The sequence below is a fragment of the Cebus imitator genome, unplaced genomic scaffold (genome assembly GCF_001604975.1).
Source record: "Cebus imitator isolate Cc_AM_T3 unplaced genomic scaffold, Cebus_imitator-1.0 Scaffold256, whole genome shotgun sequence".
Classification (NCBI taxonomy): domain Eukaryota; kingdom Metazoa; phylum Chordata; class Mammalia; order Primates; family Cebidae; genus Cebus; species Cebus imitator.
Window position 1 is genome coordinate 261,198 of NW_016107571.1, and position 20,010 is coordinate 281,207.

Here is a 20,010-nt window from a genome sequence, read left to right on the forward strand (position 1 = left end):
CCCAAAAGAACCATCTCAGTAAACAGATCTCTGCTAAACTTTCCGAGCCCAGATCTCCTCCTCCGTGAATAAACTTTCAACGATAATTTTAGATCCTGCAGCATTAACAGGCCCTCCCTACATTTGTTGCATACATTTGTTAATAAATGAGTATTGTTTCCTTGGTTCATTTACGTATATCGTATCATTAAGGCATTCACTTTTTAAACCAAGTATTTACGACCTGCAGCATTCCAGAAATTGTGCTCTTTAGTTAGATCACAAATTCTTCAGGGGAAAAAGTCGGCCTCTCATTTCTCTGAGCGTCATAAAAGTCCAGTACAGTTCTTGGCACACTGGAGTGTACTTCACAGTTATGAGCAATTACTGGGACCATGAAAAATGAATGAAATAAATCTTGGGCGACAGTACATTTTCCATTGGGTAGTTCGGTTGGCTACTGAGTGAAGTCTGTTAGGAATCGCCTCGAGAAGTGAAGGTTCTTCCGTAAAGGGGAGGATATCTTCGTGTATGTGTAAACTCAGAATTTCACAGCCGGCCTTGACTCACAAGATCGGTTTGGCACTTAGCGTTCCTGGGCCACAGGACGTCTAACAGCAGCCTCCCACGAGGGGGCGCCCGACTTCCCACGAAGGTTCCACCCGTGCTGCGCAGCCTCCGTCCAGGAGTGGGCGGAAATTCCCTTGCAGACGCTCGTGACGTCACCGGAGGGCGCGGTCCGCGAGAGGGTGCGGGGCCTCCCACGCAGCGAGGGGCGGGGCCACCCCGACGCCGCTTCCACGACCAAAGCAGGTTGGGAGTGGAAGGTGGTGACTGCTGTTCCGCAGTGTTGGGAAGATGGCGCCGCCGGTGGCGGAGAGGGGGCTGAAGAACGTCGTGTGGCAGAGTGAGTGCAGTGGGGTAGGGGCTGAGAGGGGGAAGACCGGGAGAACGCCGTTTCGGGCCTCATTTTGCATCCCCAACCCAGCGGTCTGTTTGAGGAGCCGCCGCGAGCACTTGTTGCTTTAGGACTTGTGTGAGGACTTCTTCCCGCTTTCCTGTCCTGCCCTGTTCCTCGCCAGCACCAGGGATGGGCTGGGTGCGACAGGACGCGGCCTTCTCGTTGGTGTCGGGCACCCCCTTGCCTTGACCGCGCTCTGGCCACGAATCTCCGCCCTGGGGGAGCTGCCTCGGACCGGCTTTCCCTCCCGCTGGCCCCGCGCGCGTCCTCGGCTGCGCTCCCCAGTCTTCTCCGCTCCCGCCCGCGCCCCACCAGCTGGGGATGTCTCTCCATCCGAGACAATCCGGGCGCTGTTTATTTCGCCCGTCTCCTCCCCACACTCGTGTTTGCAAGGACTGTTTATTCTGCTTACTCGTGTTAGTATCAACCCGTGCTTTCCAAAAACCCTCACTGTTCAGCATACCCCTCTTCTGTATTCCGAGAGGAGCCTACTTTTCTGTAAGTTCTTGAGAAGGAACCGTTGGAATGACCAGGTGTCCCGCCCTGACATCTTCCTGCATAGCCGGAGCAGAGCTGCTCCTTCCCTTTTGCCTTTACACTCTTGGAGCCTCTCCCTGCTGTTAGGACCGAACTTCTTATTGGTTACTGATGTTCTGTGGTAGCATCCACAACTTTCATAAACATCGCTCCAAACTTAGGTCTGGCAGGTTAGAGAAAGAATGAAACCACCCAACAGGAATAACCATCATTGTTTGGCATCGCTGAGTTCAAAATAGTTATGGCCTAGTAGTGGAAAGGGAGTAACATCTAATTAGTGTTTCTTAGTCCAACCTGTTGAACAAAAAACAGAAATGATTTAGTCAGCAGAATTCTGGGGGTTACAGAGTTCCTTGTCTAAAATTAAAAATCTAAATCAGTAGCTGGGATAGTGCTTGGCATATAGCAGGCACTAAGCAAACGTAGAAATGGGTGAAAAATATGAAATTATCTTTTAAAAGATTAGTTAAGGCTGGCATTTGCTTTTTCAGGATTTACATGGCTGACTTTTAAGATTTGGGGTTGTTTTGAAACAATGGTATTTAAATACATTTATGTGAAAATGGGTAACAAATTGTGTTGTATAAATAATTTCCAAGATACATATGTGCTTAACATCAGCATGTATGTATTTAAGCCAGTTCTTTACATATTGAATCATAAGGTTTCTCCCTTTTTCACATTTTTCTTCTGTTCCGCGTATAGAAAAAAAAAACACCTTTTTTATTATCTGTCCTTCTGTGACTTCCTTTTTTTAAGCAACTAACGTTGACTCAACATTTTTCATGCTGCTTCAGAATCTTCGTAATTAACGTTTTAAATTGCTTTTTAAATACCTTGAGGTGGCAAAGAATCTTGATAGCAGGAAGGAAAAGAAATTAGGGGCAGGTGCGGTGGCTCTTGCCTGTAATCCCAGCACTTTGGGAGGTCAGGCAGGAGGATCATCTAAGCCTAGGAGTTCAAGTCCAGCCTGGTCAACATAATGAGACTGTCTTAAAAAAAAAAAAAAAAAAAAGTAAAATTAAATTTTAAAAATTTTAAATAAAAATAAAATCAGTCTTCCAACCAGACCCCTAGCCTTCCTCTCCAGAGACAATCACTCTTAGGTTTCTCATAAATTCCTTCTACAAGTTTTTTTTATGCAAATACAAGCATGCATAGAATCATATGTTTTTGTTTTAATCAATTATCTTTGTTTTATGTCTTTTTTCATTCTGATTGCTTTCTCTTTTATTTTGGGCAAAATATTTTTAATTTTTGGATATTTACATGGTCATTTATTTATTTAAGTCAGTGTTTATTGAGTATGTACTTACTCTGTTCTTTGATTTTCTAGAATTAACAATTTAGTGGGAGAAGACAGGCCCGTAAGTACTTAGTGCTGTATTAGCAGTATGAAGTTTTGGAAGAAGAGGGGAAAAAGGAATTATTTCCTCTATGGGACGACGTCAGGGAAGGCTCAAGAGGAAGTGACATATAAGATGTTTCTTGAAAGGTAGTAGGATTCTGACAGGCCGAGGCAAATCTATGTCAGACCCCAAAGGTGGCAAAGTAAGTGGTTGATTATGAAAGAGGGAACAATTCCTTTTGATTGAGTACAGGGTATTCATTGCAGGGATAGGGGGACATAGACCAAAAGGTAGATTGGAGCCAGATTATGAAGGGCCTGATTGCTATATTATTTCCACATTCTGTAGGCAGTGAGGAACCATTAAAAATGATTTTGTTTTCCTTTTTCAAAGAATAGTCACTAGCATTTTTGGCATTCTATTAAACAATGCTGAGAGGAAGCAATTTTCTTGTCCTTATTTTGAAGAGAAATGACCCTAAGATTTAATTAAGTGTAATGTTAGTGTGAAGTGCACTAATGGTAAGTGTACAACTGGATGAGATTTTTTTTACCCGTGTAACTATCATCCAGATCAAGATAAAGAATGTTTCCAAGCACCCAATTACGCTTCCCAGTCTAAACTCTATCCTCTCCTCTAGAGTAACCAGTATTCTGAATTACATCACCACCAAATAATTATATCATGGTGGCTTTTTACCCTTACACTGTTATGTTTAAGAGAAGTCCTCCATACCCTTTATTGTAGTATTTTCTTCAATAATAATATTGAATTGTGCACACCTGTAGTTCCAGCTGCTTGGGAGGCCAAGGTAGGAGGATCACTTGAACCCAAGAGGCAAAAGTTGCAGTGAGCCGAGGTTGTGCCACTGCACTCCAGCCTGGACAACAGAGTGAGACCCTGTCTCAAAAAATAAATAAGAATAAATCTTGAATTTACTACTTTTCTACCTAGAAATAATTGCTTTAGTATTTACTTTTGTATATGTTTAGTTGGTCTTACAGTAGTCCTTAGTTTTTATATATTCTGCTTTCATACAATTTTTGATCATTATATTTTGAAAGCCCCGGGTGGTCTTTCCCATTCACAGTTCAGTCTGTTTTTATTCAGCTGACTCGTGATGATTATTGCTTTTGTCTCCTACCCCAGGTTCCTGGGTTTGCTTTTATAAAGATTCTTACCTGTTCACTGAATAACCTGGGCCAGAGGCAGAATCTGTTGGAATCATAATTAGGAATTTAATAACATGTTTTAGTTTTCTGAGAATATAAATTCCCTTATGGCCTACAAGTCTGACTTTTTACTTTTGCTATTTGATTTTCAAAACACTCGTTATAAAAGCTTGGTGTATTATTTCTCCATACTGAACTAATCATTGCAAAACTTGGTTTCCATACAGGTTATACTTCTGTTTCCTGACTTAAACCATGAGAGGTTTGGACTATGTTTTCTTCAACATGTTTTCTTCAGCTTGAATTCTCCATGATTCCATTTTTTAGATCTTCACTTTGTTGTATTTTCTTTATTTCTGCTTGTATTCCTGATAGTTTTTTCTTATGCCATAGCTTGCTTTTATGTTGTTTTGTTTGGGACATAAATATTTACTATTAGGTTTTTATTGCAAGTTATTTCTGTCTTAAGGCTTTTTGCCTGACATTTTTTTTTTTGTTTTGTTTTAATTATACTTTCTTGCTCCTCTTTTATGTACTTAGGCATGATCTTAGTCCATCTCTTGCAAATTTAAAAAATTCATATAAAGGTCTAAAATATAAAAAAACAGTAAGGTATGGAGCAAATATAGGATAGTATGGGTTAGACTTTTAAAAATTAAGTGGTAACTTAGATGCCATAAAAAAGGTTATATAAAAATTCTAGGTTGGGCATGGTGGCTCACACCTGTAATCGTAGCAGTTTGGGAAACCGAGGTGGGTGGATCATGAGGTCAGGAGTTCAAGACCAGCTTGGCCAACATGATGAAACCCCATCTCTACTAAAAATACAAAAATTAGCCAGGCATGGTGGCACATAACTGTAATCCCAGCTACTCAGGAGGTTGGGGCAGGAGAATTGCTTGAACCCAGGAGGCAGAGAGCTGAGATTACACCACTGCACTCCAGCCTGGGTGACAGAGCAAGACTCTGTCTCAAAAAAAAAAAAAAAAAAATTCTAAGCCAGAAACTATGGCTCATGCCTGTAATCGTAGCACTTTGAGAGTCCAAGGTGAGATGATCCCTTGAGCCCAGGAGTTTGAGACTAACCTGGGCAACAAAGTGAGACCCGATCACTACAAAAAAATTAAAAATTAACCTGTTTGGTGATGCACCTATGTTGCCAGCTATGTGGGAGGCTGAGGCAGGAGGATCCCTTCAGCCCAGGAGGTTGAGGCTGCAGTGGGCATTGATTGTGCCACTGCACTTCAGCCTGGGTGACAAAGCAAGACCCTGCCTCTAAATCAATCAGTCAATCAGTAGCTAGCTAACTAGCTAGCATAATGCCTGGCACAGTGGCCTATGCCTATAATTGCAGCACTTTGGGAGGCCAAGCCAGATGGACCACTTGAGCTCAGGAGTTCAAGACCAGCCTGGACAACATGGTGAAACTCCATCTCTACCAAAAATGCAAAAATTAGCCAGGTGTGGTAACATGTGGGACCAGCTGTGATCCCAGTACTTGGGAGGCTGAGGTGGGAGGATCGCTGGAGCCTGGGAAGTTGAGGCTGCAGTGAGCAGTGATCATGCCACTCGCTTCAGCCTGGGTGACAGTGCATGACTCAGTCTCAAAAAAAAATAAATACATAAAGCTATTATTTGGGTAGCATTTGGACTAGTGGAAGATTAATTTAGAGATTAAGTAGAAGCCAGTCAGTGGAGAATGTTAAGTAGTAGAGTTTCGATTTCATTCTGTAGGCAAGAGTAAGCATTTGAGGGAATTTTGAGGTGTGTATTAATATAAACAAAGGATTGTATTTCAGGAAGGTGACTCTGACAGCAGTGTGAAAAATGGATTGAAATGGCTAAGGTGTTTGAGGGAGAAAGCAGGAAATCCAGATAGGATTCTATTGCAGTACTTCAGTGAGAGAGAAGAACCAAGTCGATGCCGGCGACAGTGGCAATGAAAAATTATAGCTACAAGAGAGAACCATCAATCTGCCTGATAGGTGGGTGGGGGGAGAGGAGGAAATAGCCAAAGACAATGGCTAAGAAAATGACAATAATACTTAGAGAAGTAAGTCTAGAGCAGTTTTTAGGGTACTATAATCTCAACTTGAGGCATGTAGGTACTTGTATCTGTATTGTATAATTGAAGTTCAAAGAGAGAAGGGCTGTAAGACTGTTGAAAAATTGAAAGACTAATATGATAGATGAAACTTTGTTAATGAATGTGGTCTCTGAAGAGAGCAGCCACAGGAGCAAATTCTCTTACCTTTGCTCTGAGTAAAAACAGAGCTTGTTCTATATTTCTTAGCACTTTCAAATCTTCCCAGTCACAATAAAACCTTTGCTTGAGAGCAAGCAGAGCAGAGGTAAGAAAATTGAATCTTGAGGTATATCCATATTTAGGGTGCTAGAGAAATGGATATAAGGTCAAATGGTTTTTATTGGTATTTAGAGGAAATACTTTCTTAGTTCTGTAGTATTTCTTGATATGATTTCCTTTGACTCCTCTCTAAACATGTCTACCTGTGACTATGTCACTTTTCATGGATGCCCCTCCTATCCCCAAAAACTAGTTCTTTCTTTTTGAGACAATAACACTGACCCTCCAGGTTATCTTCAGATTCTTTTTTTTCCTCTGGCAGACACAGATCTAAGTATCTTCAGATTCCAAGACAGTTCTGTCATTAGAAATTTAATGAAAGCTACATATGTAATTTTAAATTTTCTGGCAGTCACCTAAAAAGATAAAAAGAAAAAGGTAAAATTAATATATTATATTTGACCTAATACATTTTTTACATTCCTTTTTTTGTACTAAGGTTTTTGAAGTCTCATGTGTATTCTGTATTTACAGGATATCTCAGTTCAGACTAGCCACATTTCAGGTGCTCAGTAGCCAGATGTGGCTGGTTTCTACCATCTAGGCCAATGCAGTTCTAAGGTTTCGACTTATAAGACTATAAGATGACTTCTACTTAGGGAACCTTTCTCCAGTCTGCTCCATCATAAATTCCATGAGCATTCACTTCTTAAGAGAAAGACACAAATCTGATAAGCAAATGTCTTCAACTTTCAGCTTGTTTGAGGTATAAGGAATGAAGCTAACTTAGAAAGAGAAAACAGCATATTTCTGTATCTGAGCTCTGCCTGTGAAAATCCCTTATTTTTGCCTGTAAGGTTCTAGAAACCTTTGGCTTAAATTATGGTTAAATATTTCAGATATTTACCATAATTCCCATATAACACTATACTCCTCCTAGCAAACAGTGTATAATTACCTCAATTGATATTTCTTAACACTTTCAAATCTCAATCACAATAAAACCTTTCAAATCACAATTCTGAAAATGACTATAAATAACTGAATTGTTTTTACTAACAACATTTCTGACACCAGATATGTGTTTTTTCCCCCCTCATGCCAACCAATTCTCCAACTCTGCACACCAAATGGATTAGTGTCAGAACTGAAATGATTGTAGGATATCCAATTAGTTAGGAACTAGTTCATTAGGAACACTAGTTAGTGTCAGACTCCACAGGATTAAGGGGTCAGTCTCATAATACTACCTTCACTCCAGATGCCAGTAGCAAGTCCCTAGGTTATGTGCACTTCTGTCTGGCTTGGCTACAAAGTCAGAGATTCCCACAACCCTCCTTCCCTTAAAGGTTCATTGCTTTGCTAGAATGGCTACAGAACTTCAGAAAACACTTTACTTGCTATTACCGGTTTATTACAAAAGATATAAATGAACAGCCAAGTGGAGAGGTACATAGGGTAAGGTCCAAAAAGGCCCCAAGCATAGGAGCTTCTATCCACATAGAGCTTCTATCCTGGCATGTGGTTTGTTCACCACCTTGGAAACTCTACAGACTCTCTTAAGGGGTTTTTATGGAGGCTTCATTATGTAAGCGTGATTGATTTAAATCATTGGTAATTGAACTCAATCTTCAGTCCCCCTTCCTTTCTCAGAGGTCCCGGGTTGGGGCTGAAAGTTCCAACCCATGTATTCACAAGGAATGCGGGGTGTGTGGGGGGGGTCCAACCCTCTAATCATGGCTTAGTCTGGTGACCAGCCCTCATCCTAAAGCTATATAGGGGCATCTCACCCAAGAGTCATTTCATTCACGGACCAAAGAGACACCATCACTCCGGAGATTCCAAAGCCTTTAGGAGCTCTGTGCCAGGAACTGGGAACAAAAACCAAATATTTTTTCTCGCACCACAGCAACTATTATTATTTGTACCCTCTGATATAAGAGCTGTCATTTTTTTGTCATGACTTATTATCAAAAACTTGCTGATAAATTTCCCAAAAGTGTTAAATATAAATTAGGAAATGGAAAAGCTTAAGTTAATAATACAACCGTCGTATTAACAAGAATTAATTAAAAAATGGGTTACTATAATTTATATTTTAATTATATTTTATGTATTACTACAGATTTTAAAATCAATTGAACATTAATAAAACATAGTAAATGTGGGAAATTGTTTTATTAAGTAGAAGAACAGATATTTGTGTAAATTATCCACAGGTATTATTATAGAAAATGTTTGTAAATCAGTGAACTAATTTGTAAAACGTATTTAGATTAATTTTGAAAATCATTGTAAGGAACATATTTATTGATTATAAATCAAGACTGAATATTGGTATCGAAATTCTGTGATATGTATTGTTGAAAAGCATAATGTGGTAAATCAGTATGAAAAATGTTTATGCAGATTTGATTGTCAGATGTAATTTAGCAATGGGCAACTTAAGGATGTTCCTGTGGGTTTTTTGTTTTCATCTTGTTTTACTTGGGACTTACGTAGAATAGGAAAAGCCAAATCAGGTAACACTTTTAGAAGTATTTTCCCTGTATGTTCATGTACTTAAATATATTAACCCTTTTTACAATACTTTTTAAAGTTAAAAAATTGTTTACAGTTTAAATGTACTGTATAGGTTAGGTATTAGAATTGGATTTTTCCTTAGGGTTTAACAAATATGTATGCTTTTTATGTAGTTTAACAAATTTCAAATTGGATTTTTTTCTTAGCCATTTTGGAACTTTTGAATAGTCTATTATTATGTTTCCGTTGATTTAATTCCTAAGTAATTCCTTTCTTCTTTAAACAGAGATAAAAGCAACAGTGTTTGATGACTGCAAGAAAGAAGGTGAATGGAAGGTAGAATTTGCATACCTTACTCTTACAAAAAATAATACAAACTTTAAAAACAATACAGTATAAAAACTATATAGTATTTACGTTGTATTAGGTATCTAGTATAAGTAATCTAAAGATGATTTGACATATGGAGAGGATGTGTATAGGTTATATGCAAATACTACACTATTTTTATATAAGAGATTTAAACATCCATGGATTTTTGGTATACACAGGGGTCCTTGAACCCCCATGGATACCGAGGGATGACTAGATAGGATCTGGAATTACACTACTTGGCTTCAAATACTAACTTCAGCACTTAATAGCTGTGGCTGCTTGCACAAGTTGACCTTTCTCTGCCTGTTTCCTTGTTTATAAAAATGGTAATGGTTAATACTTTATATGGTAATTGTAAATATGAGGTGAGTTTATCCATGGAAATTGCTTAAAACAGTGCCTTGAGCAATAATTGTTCTACAAGTGGCAGTTGTAATTTTAAGAAAATTTGATGTTAAACATAATGTAGATTTAAAATTAAGCTCTATGCTTCAAATTAGAAATATTTCTGTTTGCTTACTTATGTATAATACCATATGCACATATATTGAGAAAATCTCTAGATCATGAAAGATAAAAGATGAGTTGAGATCATTCTGCCTCCTGTCCTGATATTTTATGTTATAAAGGGCTTATAAGGTTTAATGGATAACATTCTTTTTTGAATTCTTAGTAATAGGATGCTTATCGTATTTTTAAATTTGTGTTTGTTTTAAGATAATGCTTTTAGATGAATTTACCACTAAGCTTTTGGCATCGTGTTGCAAAATGTCAGATCTTCTAGAAGAAGGTATTACTGGTAAGTATTATTCTTGGCATGAACACTTTTTAATTGTAATTGGGGAGAACTGAAGTAAGAAATTTTAGTTAGTAATTGTGTTTCTAAGGAACTTATTTTTAAAAATTACTGTAGCCACAACAATTAGATTTAACATTCTTTGAATCTTCTGTCAATTTTTTTCCCCCTCAGCTGAGACGTATAATTAATACCCCTAACCAAGCCTAACTCAATTGCCTATTGAGGTTGTTCTTTAAATGTTTTACATATATAACAGTTTTGTATATTGATACACTAGCTTTACTTCAGTATTTTGATTTAGTTTATGGTTTCATGTATTGCTTTAAAATGGATATCAAGATTTATGTCATAAAATCAACTATTGTACATATTTACAAATGTATAATGCTAACTTTGTAAATTTATCTTTATTACTAGAAATGAGACAATTATAAGTTTAAATCAGTTTTAGTATGAAAATTTGTAATACTTACAGATTCTGAAAAAAAAAATCATGTCACAAGAAGTTATCTTCCACTAGGCAGGATTATGTTATTGAGATATTAATCTGTATTACGTTTTGAGGGAAATAACAATATTCTGTAACATTCATAATCGTGTTATCCTTAATTCATTATCCTTTAACTCACTTAATAAAATTTGGTCTTCATAACAACCTTATGAAGACAGATATTAATACTGTCATTTGTAATGAGGAATCTGAGGCTCTAAGTGAAATATAATTCATTTATATTTTGGATCCTAATAGAGTTTATGTACCCTCTGTCATTCCTAACTTAATGAAGTTCAGAAGTATATCCAGTATTCTCAAGAAGGCCTAACCATAGAATATTTTGGTTTTGATGTTTATACATACAATAATCTTTTTAAAATATTTATTTTGAGACAGAATCTCACTCTGTCACCCAGGCTAGAGTGCAGTGGTACCATTTTGGCTCACTGCAGCCTCCTCCTCCCGTGTTCAAGCAATCCTCCCATCTCAGTCTCTCAAGTAGCTGTGACTACAAGTACACACTACCATACCCAGCTAATTAGTGTGTTTTCTTGGATAGAAACAGGGTTTCACCATGTTTCCCAGGATGGTCTTGAACTCCTGGGTTCAAGTGATCCACCAGCCTTGGCTTCCCACAGTGCTGGGATTACTTACAGGTGTGAGACACCATGCCCAGCCATAAAATAACCTTTATTGTTGATTATGTATTCAATTTGTAGCCTTTTGACCCCCAGTGTAAAAAGCTCTAAACTAGAAATTGGAAAATTAAAGCTGTGATTTTTCTACCATTGGATAAGTGAAATATTGATTAAGCCACAGAAGTTTTTCAGTTCTGAAAAGTCATTCTGATGTGAAATTAGGGTGAGAACCATTTGATAACATGTAAAAGCTCTGTGGAACTACAGAGCCATTATGCACTGTAGGGAGGTTTTATTGCATTTTGTAGACCATTGTTTCGTATTGTATGCTCAGTACTGATAGATATTCTTCGAGGAAGGGATTCCGTGGCCTGTATATTTAGGAAATGGTACTAAACAGAGCTCAACTTTCTTTAGGACTTTTCGGAGTCTTTTATATGCTAAGGCATAAGTGGATCCCCTGGGTAAAACGATAGTATTCAGTTTTCTAAACTTATTTGGCCACAGAAAGCTATTTTTGAGAAGCATTTCATAATACTGTATATCATAACGCTCACTGCTGTGGGATACTTTTGATATCCGCCAGAATCACCTAAGTTTGCCATGGTTTAATTGTAGTCATATCTACTAACTTAAAAACAGTTTCTCTGAGTTCCACATTAGCTCTTCTGAGAATCCCTCTATGAAACTGGACATTGGCATGTCAAACTTCTGTTGTCATTCAGGTAATTTGTGAAAATATTTAGTAGTGTCTTGGAATTAAAAAAAAAAAAAAAAAACAAGTTGAGCCAGGTGCAGTGGCTCATGCCTGTAATCCCAGCACTTTGGGAGGCCAAGGCAAGCAGATGATCTGAGGTCGGGAGTTCAAGACCAGCCTGACCAACATGGAGAGAAACCCCGTCTCTCGTAAAAAATATAAAAATTAGCCAGGCATGGTGGCAGATGCCTGTAATCTCAGCTACTCAGGAGGCTGAGACAGGAGAATCGCTTGAACCTAGGAGGTGGGTGTTGCGGTGGGCCAAGATCCCACCATTGCACTCCAGCCTGGGCAACAAGAGCAAAACTCCATCTCAAAAAAAAAAAAAAAAAAAAAAAAAAAAAAAAAAAAAAAAAACAAATCGAGAATAAAATGCTCTGTCAGTATTTGCTACTTCAGTGGAGAATAAAGTCAAGTGTAAAAGCCTTAAAAAAAAGACTGAAGCTGGGTGCAGTGACTCATGCCTGTAATCTCAGCACTTTGGGAGGCTGGGGCGAGAAGATCACTTGAGCTCAGGAGTTTCAGGACCAGCCTGGGCAACATAGTGAGACCTTGTCTCTAATAAAATTCAAAAAAATTAGCCAAGCATAGTGGCACATACCTGTAGCCCCAGTTACTTGGGGGACTGAGATGAGGATTGCTTGAGCCAGGGAAGTCAAGGCTGCGATAAGCCCTGATTGTGCCACTACACTCCAACCTGGGTGACAAAACAGACCTTATCTCAAAAAAATAAATAAAAAGTAAAAGACTGGGTATTAGATGATTCTTTTTCACTATTAAAGAACTTTCTCTTTGTTTTTGTTAGTCGTTTGATAGATACGTATTTTTCAGTGAATGGAGAAATGGAACTTTCTGTTACTAATAAAGAGATTTCAGAATATTTTCAGAGCCTGTGCCCTAAATCATATCACAGTATTTTCAGTGTTTTGACATGCACATTATTCACCAAACAAAATAGTATCTATAACATAAGGTGACTCTAAGATACTCCATTTTGAGTATTAAACAATTGAAATAAATGAACACAGATTAAACCTTAATTTTTTTCGAATAAAACTATAATGGTTGAGAATGGAGATAAAAAGATTAAATTTTTCCTTAGAAGTATTTAGAAATATGATATAGGTTTATCATTAACTACTATTATTCATCTAGTAAGAGGAATAATAGATGAATAATAGTAGTTAATGATAAACCTATACATTACTAATATACATTTAGGAATGAAAAAATGAAATCCACTGTATTTAAAAAAGAAGTCCAACAGTAACCTCTCTTGCCTGTCACATTAACGTTAATTCTTTCTAGGCCCTTTGTCAACATGAATCTTGAAAGATGGTTCTCTGGATTTGTTGAGCGATACTTTAAATTAGTTTTAAGAAATATATATTTAGCTTTAAATAGTTAAGTTGACAAAGTTTATTAACTTTATATTGACTTTGCTTTAGGTAGTCTTATAAACTTCTTCCATAATAAAAATATAATTAAATTCTAGTGACATTCTGTTGTTGAAAAATGCTTTATAAATATTTATGTGTGGTTTTAAAAGAATAGGAGTTAATTGGCAATTTATTTAAACAGCACTGTGGTAGGTGAAAACTTGGGTTCTGGAGTCAAATCTGTGTTAGAACCCTGCCTGTTTCACTAAGTTACTTCTTTAAGCCTCAGTTTCCTCATTTGTAAAATACTTGCACGGTTATTTTGAATTTTAGTGAATAATTCATGTAAAGTGCTTATAGCCTAGTATCTGGTGTCATATTTGCTATTATTATAGTAGTATATTTTTAAAAGAAACAACATTTAATTTTTGATGCCTTTTCTTGGTTTCTTCATGTCATGTTGTTTATGCTGTTAGACCTACCTAACTATGAAGTAACCGCTTTATCTTTTTCACCTTACGATGAGAAGGCAGTTCAGCCCAAGGTTTAGCCACACAGGGAAGATACATTTTTCATCCTTCAGGATTTTTAAACGTATTGAAAGAAGACAAAGAAAATGTTAAACCCAGTAAATGTGTTTGTTTCCATATTATTTGTAAATATGTTTTCATATTATAAATGGAAAGTAAAGTTTATTTTAAAATTATTTTAAGTGTATAAATATTTGGTCATATAAAATGGCCTTTTTTCTTGTCAGTTGTAGAGGATATTCATAAGAATCGTGAACCTGTCAGACAAATGAAAGCTCTTTATTTCATTACTCCAACATCAAAGGTGAGTATTTTGAGGCTTTAAAAAGTAGGTTCATCATATTTCACCGTTGTTACGCTTTGCTAATAGAAAATTGAAAGTAATAAAGTACTCTTTAATAGAAAAATATTGCCATAAACTAGTTTGCTTGGGACAGTTTTTTCTGTGTTAGAAGATTATTTGCATTCTTTCCAATGAGAATATATAAGTAAAAGGATTCCTTTTTCCCCCATATATGAAAGCAGAATTAAATTGTATAAAATAACATTTCTTTGCATGTTTTGTTTTTCATGCAGTTCCTATTGAACTATACCATTTGGGGGGATGGAAATGTAGGTAAAAGAAATAATGTATAGTCTTGGATTACTACTTTATCTCAGTGACTTTCCTGTAGCATAGTTGTATGTTATATATGAAGATGGGTGCGTGTGTGTGTGTATATATATATATTATGTGAATGGAAATTCTTTAGTGTATAATCTGACTCTATGACCTAACTCATACTTGATGCCAACCTTTTAGAGCCAAATAAACTATTAAAGATTCCTTTATTCTGTAAAATGATTCCTTTATTCTATACAGTATCTGAGAATGCATTTTTGAAAACCTGATCTCTCACTTATTCCCATGTAGAATGTTAAGTTGGCAATCTCTGTTTCATTGCACTTATAAAAAACTCTAGCAGACATTTAAAAACAAAAACAGATATTTACTTTTTAGTGTCTACATATTGACTGCTAATGGGTTTTAATGATATTTTATATCTTATCTGCAACATAATTCCGTAAGAAAATTCATGATTGGAAAAAATGCAAGTTAAAAGCACCATTTTTCATCTAGCAAATTGGTTGGTAGAGGGATTAAAAAAATATATATATATATGTATATATATATATATACACATGGGTGTGTGTATATGTGTACATGTATATGTATCACATTCTAGCTATTCAGGTTATCAGTGGATAATGGAGCAGAAACTACCATATACTGCTAGTAGGAGTATAGATTAATACAGCCTTTTTGGAAAATAATTGGTAATTTTTTATCAAGAACCTGAAAAAAATGTTTTATATTTTAGAGTTCATTGTTAGGAAATAAATAAATGGTCTAGCTAAGTTTCTAGCAGTAAATAAATCTAATTAAATTTTAGCATTAATAAATAATAAGCCATATGATATATGAATGAAATATATGAATAAAATGATAAATGAAAACCCATGTGGCCATTAAAAATAATTTTTTTAGGTGTTGTCAGTGACCTAGATAAATGTTCATTTTGAATGTTAAATGACAAAAGCAAGATACAAAATTGTATATTCCTCGTTCTTGCAGTCACCTACCAAGCTTTGGGCCTTTCTAATCACTTGATAGTTTAAGCTTCTCAGTCAGTGTCTCTCACTTCAACACTTGTCCAGTCATAAGTCTTGGCGGTTTCATTATCCGTGTAGATGATACTTACAGTATGTTGGTTTCTAGTTCCTTGATCTGTTATCTTCCAGTAGTCTTGTCTTCTGTGTTGTTTCAGTTTTTCTAGACTGCTTCATTGCCAATTAAGAGCGCCATGTTCATACATATTACCTTACTCTTTTTTTTTTTTTCCAAAACCAAAAGTGGTCAATATTACCTTATTCTTGTTACTTTGCTACATAATTAGCTATCACTGGCTGGAGAACATAGCATCTTAAAAAATCAGTTTATAGATTAAACTTTTAGCCAGTAAGGATTTAGTTTATCACTGAAATAAAATATTATTTTAAAAGGTAACATATTTAAATTAATATTTAATAAAATGTGTATTAACATCTAACCTTTTTTTTAAGTCTGTAGATTGTTTCTTACGTGATTTTGGGAGTAAATCGGAGAACAAGTATAAAGCAGCATATATATACTTCACTGACTGTAAGTCTTTTAAAAAGTTATTGCTTCATTGTTTAAAATCCCATTAAAGTGTCTACTTTTTAAAAATCATTCAGCCCAAAATGTCATTAAAGTGCTTACTTTTTATATTATTTCAGTCCTGGTGATTTTCTGTTTATCATTTATTCTAATTAGGCCAGAAAGAATCTAAAAATGTAAGATTATATCTATCCTAATTCATGTTGAGGTGATAGAAAATTAAAAGAAACTATTCCCAGCTACTTTCAAAAGACAGTCATTTTGTTGGAATGCGAGGGACAGGTGGAGAGGGCTAGCCCTCAGATCCTATCTATGCTGGTGACAGGAAGAAATACTTTTAATCAGTGTTTCAGTTAGGGATTTGATTCTCTTGTAAAAAAAAAACAAAAAAAAAAAAAACAAAGACCTTTTGAGAGGGCACTGAAGTAAACAGCCATCTGTTTGGCAATTATAAAAGGAGAAACTCTTATCACATTTATCTTACTCTGCCATATGATCACTTAGAAAACTGGTAACTAAAGAATCACAGAGAAGTCCAAAGACACATACAATTCTGTTTTATGTTATATGTTACATAATACACTTCAAAATAAAAATATCATTTATCTAAGTTAAGTGTAGGTCTCTGCTATTAGAGGTTCCTCACTTTAAGTAGCATATCATTTTTCCTATAAATTTTTATCTCATGCCTAATAGTTTGCATTTTTAAAAACATCACACCATAAGTATTTGTAATGTAACCTTATTATACAGATCGTCATGTTTATGGAATTGATGAAATTTAATGAATATGAACCTTGTTTTAACTTACGGAATCTTAAGGCTGAATAATATCATGCTAAAAGATACTAGGAGCCAATGGTTGATGTTCCAACCTAGATCTAATGGAGTGATAAACTCTTTGATGAAAGGGGGAAAACACTGGCTCTGAGTTCCAGAACTTGGTATTACAGTGTCTTAGAAGTTCCTAATGTTAGAAAGCTGGCTTTAATTCAAGGAAAAATTAACCATTTGTGTTGTGTGGTTGTAGTATAGATCACTAAATGGCAATTTGGAAAGTAGTATAAATTTCTAAGGTGTCCTGAAAGTGTTGCTATTTATTAAGTCATAAGCTTGGGCATGATTTTTCTTCCTAACAATTTCAGTTTACTCTGTTAGCAGATCTTTAAGGCAATACATCTGAGATAATGGTGGATGTGAATGGGAAAGATGGCATTTCTGTTATAGTCTTTTTGACTATATCTTTGGTAAAGCAAAAAACAATATTTATATGTTACTTATGTCCTCATAATAACTTTGTGAAAGCCAGTAATTATGTATAACTGTTCTTGGATGTTGGAATGATTTATTTAAAAGGACTAAACATTTGGATAGAACTACTGTATATGCTTGATTTTTTTTCTTCCGCCCACAGTTTGCCCTGATAATCTCTTTAACAAAATTAAGGCTTCTTGCTCCAAGTCAATAAGAAGATGTAAAGAAATAAATATTTCCTTCATTCCACATGAATCTCAGGTACTTTCTATTTTTATTTTTTCATTCATGACAGGTTTCGAATTTGGTTTTATGAGCTTATTTATTAATAAAGTATATTCTGAAGATGTTTTTTATATGTATTTGGTGAATTTTGAACCTAATCCACAAATAGACATTTCCTATGATGAAGTCAGAAGCGTGAGCAATAAATTGGAATTAACAATGAACATCAGGGCTTAAATTTCCTGTCTGCCACCAAGTCCTGTGTTTGTCAAATTACAGAACCGCTAGATTATGAAATCAAGAGAGTTTTGAGCACCATCTTTGTTAGATGACTCCAGAAAAAAGTGTTTCATTTAGCTTGTGTAACCTTTTGTGATATTAAAACAAATACTCTTTAACAAACTTTTTATATAATATTATACAAATTATTTTAATTTATAAAATGAAGGGATTTTGTTGACTTATTTTACCTTTGTAACATTGAGCCTTCAATTAATAATAGTAATGATTATAATGATATAAGCAGACACTCATATAATACTCCCTATGTGTCATATACTTTCCTGAGTGGTTTACATAAATTTGTTCATTTAATCCTCACAATAGCGATAGAAACAGATTGTACTTGTGTCTCCATTTTGAGGAACAAGAAATCAAAGAGGTTAAGTAACTTGCCTCAAATCACACAGCTGATGAATTGTTAAGGTTTCTTGTGCTCTGTTCTCTGCATTTGGATTCTAGCATTTTATAGAATTGAAATAGTTGACTATTGTTTGGAACTATGAGATCAACTTTTAAGGTATAGACAAGTCCTACATAATGGATTTCTAAGATACTGCTTTTAAGATACTGTTGGATTTGGTTGGTTGGTTGGTTGGTTGGTTGGTTGGTTGAGACAGGGTTTCACTCTTGTCACCCAGGCTGGAGTGCAATGGTTCGATCTTGGCTCACTGCAACTTCCACCTCCCAGGTTCAAGCGATTTTCCTGCCTCAGCCTCCCAAGTAGCTGGGATTACAGGCATGTGCCACCACACCTGGATAATTTTTTTGTATTTTTAGTAGAGACAGGGTTTTTCCGTGTTGGTCAGGCTCGTCTTGAATTCCTGACCTCAGGTGAACCACCCATCTTGGCCTTCCAAAGTGCTGGGATTACACGGGTGAGCCATTGCACCCAGCTGATACTGCTGTTTTTGACAAAGAAAGATGATAATCCAAATTATAAAATTTTAACATAGCTATTTAACTTTAAACTGTTTTCCAAAAGTTTCCTTTAAACTTATTCTTTTGATATGATGTAAGTTTAGTATACGGTGAAGATGAGCTTCTGAAAATGATGTGGGATATAAGTGGTAGTGTGAGAAATATTACAAACATTTCTAGAGCATCTCACTTCACAGAAAAGTAATATAATTTTAGCAGCAGAAGTTATTAAAATTCTGTAGTTGCTGTATTTGAAGGAATGATTTATGTAGATATCTGAATAATTTGATGGTGAATAGAAATAACCTGTCTTTCCATATCTAGAGAACACTCTTGAAAAGTTTCTACTTATCAGTCTTTACAAAATACTGTGATTATGTAAGGTCCCATCTATTGATGGTTTTCCCCGAAGAATTTTTTTCTTTTCATTTATTTCCTTGATAAGAGTCTTAAGAGGGTCTACTTGACCAGGCATGGTGGCTCACACCTGCAATCCCAGCACTTTGGGATGCTGAGGCAGGCAGATCATGAGGTCGGGAGGGCAAGACCAGCCTGGCCAACATGGCAAAACCCTATCTCTACTGAAAACACAAAAAATATTAGCCAGGCATGATGGTGAGCGCCTGTAGTCCCAGCTACTTGGGAGGCTGAGGCAGGAGAATCACTTGAACCTAGGAAGCGAAGGTTACAGTGAGTCAAGGTGGCGCCACTGCCAGCCTGGGCAACATGTCGAGTGAGACTCCATCTCAAAACAAAACAAAAAAAAGATGGTCTCTTTATAAATCTAACTGTTTTGGAGAAATTACAGTGAAAGTATTTTGAATTTTTGTTTGTGAGTGAAAATATAAATGGAATATATTAGGTGCTTTAAACTATGAGCACAGGCCTACTGAGCATTTTTCAAGATCATGTTCAGTGCACATTGTCTGCTAGTTGCAAAGCAGTCTGCTGTGAAAAGATGAGCAAAATATATGTTCTACCCTCATTTGAATACTATAAAGAGATAGAAGGTATTATACATCTTCAAAAACTATATCAATAAAAAAAAAACTATATCATGGTTAAGGTAAGTAGGATTAGGTTCAACTAATTAAAACTCTGGACTTTGAATAGATTAAACAACGTGGAAATTTATTTCTTGCTAATAAAGCAGTCAGGAATAGGCTATGTAAGGCTGTTCACGCTGGCTCTACGAAATTGTCAGGGGCCTAGTCTCCTAGGCCTGGCTCTTATGATCTAAGATGATTGCAAATTTTTTTTTTTTTTTTTTTTTTTACTGTTCTATCATTTAAAAAATTTTAAGGAATATTATTTTAAAATGGCATTATTAATAAAAATCATAGGCTTATTTCAGT

At 35.9% G+C, this 20,010-nt stretch overlaps 1 protein-coding gene across 3 annotated transcripts in view; it reads left to right on the top strand.

Moving 5' to 3' along the window:
• Positions 1 to 696: 696 nt before the first annotated feature.
• The window catches only part of STXBP3 (syntaxin binding protein 3), a 71,099-nt gene continuing 51,785 nt past the window's right edge, over positions 697 to 20,010 (top strand). The window contains exons 1-7 of one of the 3 annotated variants that reach the window (XM_037728108.1): positions 697 to 886; positions 9,113 to 9,162; positions 9,919 to 10,000; positions 14,025 to 14,101; positions 14,374 to 14,409; positions 15,901 to 15,979; positions 17,391 to 17,491. In XM_037728108.1, the coding sequence (XP_037584036.1) occupies positions 838 to 886; positions 9,113 to 9,162; positions 9,919 to 10,000; positions 14,025 to 14,101; positions 14,374 to 14,409; positions 15,901 to 15,979; positions 17,391 to 17,491 (474 nt within the window). In that variant the 5' untranslated portion in view covers positions 697 to 837. The remainder of the gene's footprint in view (positions 887 to 9,112; positions 9,163 to 9,918; positions 10,001 to 14,024; positions 14,102 to 14,373; positions 14,410 to 15,900; positions 15,980 to 17,390; positions 17,492 to 20,010) is intronic. The other 2 variants (XM_037728107.1, XM_017499211.2) reach the window with 2 other exon arrangements.